Raw genomic sequence first — 9,014 nt, 5'->3', positions numbered from 1 at the left:
GACTCGATGTCAGCAGGACTCGATGTCAACAAGACTCGATGTCAGCAAGACTCGATGTCAACAGGACTCGATGTCAACAAGACTTGATGTCAGCAGGACTCGATGTCAACAAGACTCGATGTCAGCAGGACTCGATGTCAGCAGGACTCTATTTACTCTGGTAGGTCTTTACCGTACAGCAGTTCATAGATGACAAAGGACTCGACAACACCAGGACTCGATGTCAACAGGACTTGGAGACAGCAGGACTCGATGTCAACAGGACTTGGAGACAGCAGGACTCGACGACTCCTGGCTGTTTTCACCTAAATCCTTCAAAATATTATTTTTTTTCTAAAATATGAAGTTTATAAAAATAACTTTTAAATAACTAAGAGAACACAGGAAATTAATTTGAAAACCATCCTATGTACATTTATGAATTTATTAGTTTTTTTTATTTTAATGTTTAACTCATGCAAAGAACATTTTAAAGCAGAGCTGCATTTTAAAGACGTTATTTTACAAAATTTAGAAATTATTTAAATAAGTTATAAAAATAGAGTTGCTTATTTCCTGATGGCGATCTGCAGCTTTCTGTTTGCATTTATTTATTTTTGTTCCTCGTTTCTGTTGAAGATTATTAAACAAGTCCTTCATTTTTGTGACAAGTTACGTTTGTGTAGAGTAAGAACAATTATATACACTTAGTATATATATATATTAATATATATATATATATATATATATATATATATATATATATATATATATTAATATAACAGTTAGCGTAACAGTTAATTTGACCCTTTGTTGTTGTTTTTGTCTGTAAATTGATCCGATTCATGCAGGAAGTCTCTCCGGGCTCCTGTTTGTGTCTCCACAGCTGGTGAAGGGTCGACGTTCCTCAGCTTCCTGAAGGGGGACCTGATCATGTTGGACCAGGACCTCGGAGAGCAGGTTCTAACCTCTGGCTGGGCTCATGGCATCAACGAACGAACCAATCAGAGAGGAGATTTCCCAGCTGACTGCGTCTACGTCCTGCCCTCCATGACCCGACCTCAGCAGGAAATAGTTGTAAGTGGGGAAAATAAATAAATACACCTGTATGTTGCTTAAATTAACGCTACGAGCCGTGTCTTTACTTGCTACTTGTTTTCCTCATATTTTTTATTTTCAGGGGGGAAAAAAATCTACATTAATCTTAAGGTTCAAGTCAACAGTCATTTTTAGTTTTATGTTTTATACAAGTTCAAACTTTCTGCGCCAAAAACTCAACGGGCAACTAAAAATATGCATTTTTATGTCGGTGTGTACGATATTTGTGGTCAAACTTAAGTAAAAATGGATCACAGGCCAAACTGAAACTGAGGAAGCAAAAATAATTTGTTTTAATTTGATTATTCCTGCAGACGAAGCGATTAATTCAACTCAGGATGTTTTTAAATTTATTGTGAAGAAGACAAATGTTTTATTGGACATTAGTTCTCACTGCATCTTAATCACCTGCTGTGTTAGCAAAATATATCATGAGCCAGGGGACAGAGTTTCATGAAAGTGTCAGAAAGTAAATCTCAGCTGTGCAACTGATTAACCTTTGAACTCAACCACATTCAAGATGGCTGCCAGCTAATCAACTTTAGGCAGCACAGAAATGTCTACAACTCAGTAAATTTGTCTTTTTTTTAATTAAAATGTAATGTGGTAGTTGCTCCGAGCTTATCTGATCACTTTAACTGTTGGTGTCAACTCTGTTAACAAAGTATCTTAAGATCCAGTGGCCTTCAGGAGCAAGTCATTTAATGTGACGTTACACCTGAGTCACTTTTGGAGTCGACTCAAGTCAAGATGGCCGCCACAGTCAGCTGACCTCAGCCGACACAGTCATGGCTGTAACCCAGCCAGTTTCAGTGATGCTGAGCTACAGTTTGGTGTGGTAGTAGCTGAGAATCATTCCCAACTAAAATTCTGAACTCTTGAGAACTTTGCACCAAAATGTCTAAAACTCTGTAACTCCTGTAAACGATGAAATGTTTGATCGTATTGTACAGAAAAGATACACGGGCAGTGTTTGATTTACTTAAAAAACAAAGGAGGCGCTTGAGTCGTGATCTAATATTCAAAATGTTTCCTGTCGTTGTCTGCTGTGATCCGACCCGTCAGGCGATGGTTACCATGACGCCAGACCAGCGTCAGGAATCGGCTCGGGCCTCACAGATCATCCTGCCGGAGACGGAGGGTCGACTGAAACCGTACACACTGGAGGAGTTCTCCTACGACTACTTCAGGTGCACCAACAAAACCTGGACCTGTACGACGTAAACATTAACGTGCACACGCCCAAAGACACAAAACGTTTACCCAGACACGTCCAAACTCGCAACATTTACGCATCCAGAGTGTGAAAAGTTCATCCCAGATCCAAACGTGCCACGTTTCAAACTGCAGGACGTCCTTCAGCTGTTTGACCGTTAGTGTCACTTTACGTAACTGATTTATTTATCGTTACATTAAAAACTTGTTAATCTTTCAGAGCTATCAGCCTGAAATAAAATATCTGAGCTAAAGAACTTTTACAATTATTTCTTTAATAAAATATCTGATTTACAGGACTTTTAAAATATTAGCTTTTTTTTTTTAAATGGCCTTAAGTTTAAAAAAAAAAATCTCCATATTTTACTTTTTTTTTTAAGTATGAGAATTTAGGAAGAAAAAAAATGTATTTTCCCCCATTAGTTCACCCATGTAGTTTTTTAATTAAATTATTTTTAAATTCCAGTCTGGAGTTTTGAGAGGACCATCCAGAACCAGTATCTGAAGAGGACGACTTGTTTACGATCTTAGTTTTATCTGCGGCTCGTTGGGCAGGCATGTTTTTTATTTCTTTTTAGTTTTTCAGTTTTTCTATTGTTATTTTTTTGCATTTAAAACTACTTGTGGACCACACACGTTTCTGTTTTGCTTTTACTGGACCAGATATTTTGCTGAGTGGCTGCGGCGCTCTGACTCAGCAATTGATGCTGATTTCAGTCGAGTCAGCTGTTCGGAGTTGTGGACCCTCTGATCGCAGAACGGCTTTTAACTGGCACACGACAGTTTAACCACATTTCTTCTATTTTAGCCTCCCTGCACTGGCTGCCCGTACATTCTAGGATTCACTTTTTAACATTTTCGTTAGCTTTTAAAGCTCTTAATGGCGCTGCCCCGCCCTGCCCGTCAGAGCTGCTGCATCCGTGCACGCCCTGTGGATCCTTCAGGTCATGTGATCAGCTGCTCCTGAATGTGCCGAAGACGAAGCATAAGCTCAGAAGACCTAAGAGCTTAACGTTTTACGTTTTAGGTGTGGGATTTTAAAAAATGCATTTATAAGGGGATTTCCCTGTGGTTGGTTATCCCACTACACGATGCTACTGTGAGCATTTCAAACTATTTTTACAAAAAAAATAATAATAATAAAAATTAGAAGAATTTTTAGGCTTTGACAGAAAAAAAGTGTTTATTGACTGCATCAAAATAAATAAATAAAAACACAAACAAAATAAATAAGTGGCTGATTTTTACCTGCAAGACCTCTGAGGGTTAAATGGCACCAGATTCAACCTCTTAGTTTTAGTTTTGAAAGAACGTCTGAAACTGATTTATTTTTTATTTATTCTAACGTCACATGTTGATTGCTTGTTTTATGGTCACATGACTGAAGCTTTTTCCTTTTTTTAGACCTCCTCCCAAACACACTCTGAGCAGAGTGATGGTTGCAAAGAATCGTGGGAAAGACAAGCTGTGGAGCTGCACCAGAGAGCCGCTGAAGCTGCCGCTGCTGAAGAAGGTCGTGAACCACGAGGACCTGGCCCAGGAGGCCTGCATGGCCTTCATCGATATCCTTTAAACGCATCAAGGCTTCAGATGGGGGTGGGTCCACCACCGTCTGTGAAGACCCGTGTTCGTGCAGGGAGGTTTGTGGTGTTTGATTCCTTGACGTTGATCCCACCCATTATGAAGTACATGGGTGACTACCCGTCCAGACGGACCCGCTCCGTTAACGAGCTGACGGACCAGATCTTTGAAGGAGCTCTTAAGGCCGAACCCCTGAAGGACGAGATCTTCTGTCAGATCATCAAACAGCTCACCGACAACCACGTCAAGTGTGTGGACTCACCTTAAATCACTTAATGTGGGCTGTTAGAAAACCGTCCTCAGTGGCTGCAGGCAGAACTTTGTCCGGCTCGTATCTGTGGTCCAGTTCTGAAGACGACTTGCGTTCTGCTGCAGGTACAGTGAAGAGAAGGGCTGGGAGCTGCTGTGGTTGAGCACCGGTCTGTTTCCTCCCAGCAACTTGCTGCTGCCGCACATCCAGCGCTTCCTGCAGTCCAAGAAACACCACCCGCTGTCTGCAGACTGCATGCAGAGGCTGCACAAAGCTCTACGGTAAAACGCACGCACATCCCTTTTTACGCTGGACTGGTTTAAACCTGGTGAGAAACAGAAGCACTTTTTAAAACCCAGGAAGAAAACTCAATCAAGAAGTAAACAAAGTTAAAAAAAAAACACTGACATTTAAACAAGACGGTTTCTGAAAAGGTCACAAAGTGGACAGGACATGAAACGTAGGCAGCGTGCACAAAAACAAAGTGTAAAGCAGAATACAGGCGGGGGGGTGGTCTGTGCAGACCAGTTTAAAAGCTGTTTACAATAGTTTGGAGAAGTTTGAGTTTCAGGAACGTTGAGGAGGTTTTTGTTGTGTAGTGTTGGTCCTGAACAGGCGGAGAGCAGTTTCTAATACGACCGGACGCTTCGTGTTTTTGTCCGAGCTCCAAACTGAACATCAAGTGTCAACCTGCACAGCTGGACCCCTCGCTGGTCGAGAGGATGAGACTGGAACATGAGGATGAAACTGTTCGACAAACGATTAGCTTTATAAAGTACCGAAGCAGCGCCCTCTGCTGGTCCGATCCTTGTTTTTAGAGCTCCATGTTCAGACACAGGTGCACTTGTTTTGTAAATAAACAAGCCTCACGTCGGCCATCTTTGTAGGTTCTAAATTCAACTTGTGTGAAATAAAACGTGAAACTTTGAACGCTGAGGGTGAACCACATTCAGAAGTTTTGTTAAGGTGTTTTATATTTCATATTTTTATATTTTCATAGACGTTTGTTTATTGATGGGAAAAATAAAATCTTTCTTTTCTTTTCTTTACCCAGTGAGTTATAATCCCACAGACATGGTCAGTAATTTGAGCCAAACTTTGTTTTTGGGTTCAAACAGAAACGGGTCCAGAAAATATCCGCCTCACCTGGTGGAGGTGGAGGCCATCCAACATAAAACCACCCAGATCTTCCACAAGGTTTACTTCCCCGACGACACAGACGAGGTCCAACACTCGAGCTCGGTTTTTTCTCTCATCAGCAGTAAAAAAAAAAAAAAACGATTTAAAAGTCTTGAACGTTTTGCTCGAACCTGCAGGCGTTCGAGGTGGAGTCCAGCACGAAGGCAAAGGATTTCTGTCAGAACATTTCCAGCAGACTGCTGCTCAAATCTCCTGAAGGCTTCAGCCTGTTTGTGAAGATCTCAGACAAGGTCAGAGGTCATCAGGGGTCATCAGGGGTCAGATTAGGAGGTCTAATCCGGGTTTTCACCATCTGGGTTTGCTGTCTGCAGGCGATCAGCGTGCCTGAAGGAGACTTCTTCTTCGACTTCGTCCGACATCTGACCGACTGGATCAAGAAGTCTCGCCCGGCTAAAGACGGTCGGTTTGAAACCAGAATTTACCGTGCTGCGTTCAGGGTCGCTCGTTGTTTCAGGACAAGACTCAGGATCTGATGAGGGGCGGGGCTTCACGAAACATCTGATGGAACCTGAGATTTATTTAAAAATAATTTTACCCTCATTTATTCACAAGTTAAATAAAACGTAAATAGTTCAACACATCAGTTTCCTGTTCTTCAGATATGGATTTAAATCTAGTTTACTTTTAGTGTTTATTAGTTGAATTTTGTTCATTTTCACCCGCTGCCTTGGAACAACCGGCATTTAACATGTCTGTTAGCAAAATATCTGCTGAAGCACAAAATCAGATGAGCATTAACAGTTGGAATCAACCCCATTCAAGATGGCTGCCACAGCTAACTGACCTTAGCTAACACAAAGATGGCCGCAGTTCAGCCACTTTGACAGCTCTGAGGTTGAAATGTGGCGTGGCGGTAGCTGAGAGTCATCCCCAACACGTCCTCTGAGCACCAGCTGATCTGTTGAACACGCTGTCAGGCAGGACGGGGGAAGACAAGCATGAACCACCAAACACCCTGAGATGCAGAAAAATTAATAAGTTGGTTTACTTTGAATTTGACCTCAATAAAATAATAAAATTACAGATGTGGCAGCGCAGCCGTGTTTATAAAGCTGCGTTAGTCCTTTTGAAGTGAATCGACGTATTCAAGAGACAAACCGTCTTTTGTCAGTTCTGGTTTAAATAAAGTTGAATTTATTTTGAACCAAACCTGCAGGGATGCTGCCGTCTCTGACATATCAGGTGTTCTTCATGAAGAAGTTGTGGACCAGCACCGTTCCGGGGAAGGATTCCTTCGCTGACTCCATTTTTCACTACTACCAGGTCAGAGAAACTTTATTTTGTAAACATTATTTATATTTTTATTCACATAACCAGAGAACCGTTTGTTTGTTTCCAGGAGCTTCCTAAATATTTGCGTGGCTACCACAAATGTTCACGAGAGGAGGTCTTCCAGCTCGGAGCGCTCATTTATCGCGTCAAGTTTGAGGACGACAAATCGCACTTTCCTACAATTCCCAAGATGCTTCGGGAGCTGGTTCCCCAGGACCTCATCCGGCAGATGTCCCCAGATGACTGGAAGAGAGTAAACATTCAGCAGACGAGTCTTGGGCTCTGAAATGATTCAAATCCTCGCTCTGGTTCAAACTGTTCAACATCGGTTGACTTCCTACGTTCTGTGTCTGATTACAGTCTATAGTTGCGTACTTCAATAAACACCCCGGAAAATCACGGGAGGAGGCCAAACTCCTGTTCCTGAAGGTCATCTACAAATGGCCGACGTTTGGCTCCGCCTTCTTTGAGGTTAAGGTAAACACACCTGAGGTTATGGCCTCCTGCAGCTCTCTGGTTCATTCAGTTGATTCCGTTCACCTTTATCTGGTAGTAAAAACACAAACGGTCAAATCCAGTGGTTCCTAACCCTGGTCCCTGAGGAACACCACCCCGCATGTTTTAGCTGTTTCCCTGCTTCGACACACCTGATTCAATGATTTAATTACTTCAAGTTCTGCCAAAGCCTGTTAATCTCCGAATCATTCAAATCAAGTGTGTCGAAGCAGGAAACAGCTAAAACGTGCAGGATGGTGTTCCTCAGGGACCAGAGTTTGGAACCACTGATTTAGACTTTGTCACAAAGTGTTTTTTAATTTTTCTTTAGCAAACCACAGAACCGAACTACCCGGAGATCCTGCTGATCGCCATCAACAAACATGGAGTCAGTCTGATCGACCCGAAGACGAAGGTTTGTTTTACAGACGAAGCGTTCAGGGTCCTCCTTCCTGCAGCCGTGCTGTGTTCATGAACCCATCAGCAGGTGCGGTTAATCGTTGTTTTCTGTTTCCAGGACATCCTGACCACCCACCCCTTCACCAAGATCTCTAACTGGAGCAGCGGGAACACCTACTTCCACATCACCATTGGCAATCTGGTGAAAGGGAGCAAGCTGCTGTGTGAAACGTCCCTGGTGAGCGCCGGTTCTGATCCGATGAACATCGGATCATTTCATCGGATTCTAAAACTGAAAAAAAATCAAAGTAACTTTAGAGAAATGAAAGTTTGAGTCAGCTGACGGAGCCGATGTGTTGAAACCTGCAGGGCTACAAGATGGACGACCTCCTGACCTCCTACATCAGTCAGATGCTGACCAGCATGAACCGCCAGCGAAGTGGGCGGGGCCAGGGAAAGTGATCTTACTGGCAGGAGGCCGTCGAGCTCATCCGCCTCCTGGGTCCCATTGGTCAGTACTGCAGCTGGGGGCGGAGCTTCTCCCACCAGCTGTGGAGGATGAGCCGCAGTCCCTCTGCTAGTTCGGCGGGATCGAGCCTCACCGGGGGGAGCTCGTCGGCGAGCGGCGGCGGCGACGACCCCGGCGAAGGTCCCAGTAACCGTTTCCTCTACAGCTACGAGGACGACGAGCCGTCCAGTGAGGACGACTACCTCTGACCCGTCCCAGCTGTCCCTCCTTCTGCCCCGCCTTCCAACGTACGGTTTGTCCAAACTGGAGTCCCTCAGCTCCGACACTTACCGGTTCATCCATTTTCTTTAGAAGATCCAGACAGGAAACACCGACAACCCTCCTGCTGCCCTGGGGTCAAAATCACATCCGATGCTTCAGTTGTAAAACCGAGGCCTCAGAGGTCATTTTGACCCCAGGGCAGCAGGAGGGTTGAGCTACTGAACTGATAAAAACCTGGTGGAACAGGATCTGAATAAACCAACAGAACCTCAGACCCAGTTCTGAAGCTTTTGGACCCAGAGTAAAGATCCAAGAAGTGGTTCCTCTAAAGAAGCCTGAAGAAAAATAAAACAGTTATTGATCAATTTAAATGTGGATTTCCTTCCTGCTTTGCATAAAATCTGGACATTTTATTAACAAGTATTAACTGAAAAATACAGAAATAAGTTTTTTATTCAACTTAACTAAATTAATTTGTAATTACTCTTTTTTTATTCATCTTCCACGATGAAGAAACGGTTAAAACATGAATTAAATAAATCCCAGTGAAGGTTTGGTTCTTGTGGGTTTTTGACCTGTGATATTTTTTTTCTTTGGAGTTATTTTAATCTTTAAAAGATTTATTGTTCTGACAGAAAATAAGATCAGAAATATTGTTTTTAGAAGTGAATTTATAAAACGTTTTATGACCCAAATTAAAAGAATTTGAACATTTTTCTTCTCATTCTGTTTAAGATCATTAACGGATGTTTGACTTATGTCACGTCTCTAATTATTAGTTTTTTTTTTAACTTT

General features: G+C 42.6%; 1 protein-coding gene across 1 annotated transcript in view; it reads left to right on the top strand.

Moving 5' to 3' along the window:
• myo7aa (myosin VIIAa) overlaps positions 1 to 7,951 on the top strand; it is a 55,640-nt gene extending 47,689 nt beyond the window's left edge. The window contains exons 33-46 of the mRNA XM_037677896.1: positions 866 to 1,056; positions 2,143 to 2,267; positions 3,697 to 3,854; positions 3,968 to 4,121; positions 4,249 to 4,404; positions 5,242 to 5,347; positions 5,440 to 5,553; positions 5,635 to 5,722; positions 6,480 to 6,586; positions 6,663 to 6,848; positions 6,956 to 7,072; positions 7,422 to 7,505; positions 7,608 to 7,727; positions 7,859 to 7,951. Coding sequence (XP_037533824.1) covers positions 866 to 1,056; positions 2,143 to 2,267; positions 3,697 to 3,854; positions 3,968 to 4,121; positions 4,249 to 4,404; positions 5,242 to 5,347; positions 5,440 to 5,553; positions 5,635 to 5,722; positions 6,480 to 6,586; positions 6,663 to 6,848; positions 6,956 to 7,072; positions 7,422 to 7,505; positions 7,608 to 7,727; positions 7,859 to 7,951 — 1,799 coding nt within the window. The remainder of the gene's footprint in view (positions 1 to 865; positions 1,057 to 2,142; positions 2,268 to 3,696; positions 3,855 to 3,967; positions 4,122 to 4,248; positions 4,405 to 5,241; positions 5,348 to 5,439; positions 5,554 to 5,634; positions 5,723 to 6,479; positions 6,587 to 6,662; positions 6,849 to 6,955; positions 7,073 to 7,421; positions 7,506 to 7,607; positions 7,728 to 7,858) is intronic.
• Positions 7,952 to 9,014: the final 1,063 nt, after the last annotated feature.

This window comes from Nematolebias whitei, chromosome 6 (assembly GCF_014905685.2).
Source record: "Nematolebias whitei isolate Nwh7 chromosome 6, NemWhi1, whole genome shotgun sequence".
Classification (NCBI taxonomy): Eukaryota; Metazoa; Chordata; class Actinopteri; order Cyprinodontiformes; family Rivulidae; genus Nematolebias; species Nematolebias whitei.
Note: the sequence above shows the minus strand (reverse complement) of the source record. Positions and strands in the feature narration are given on the sequence as shown.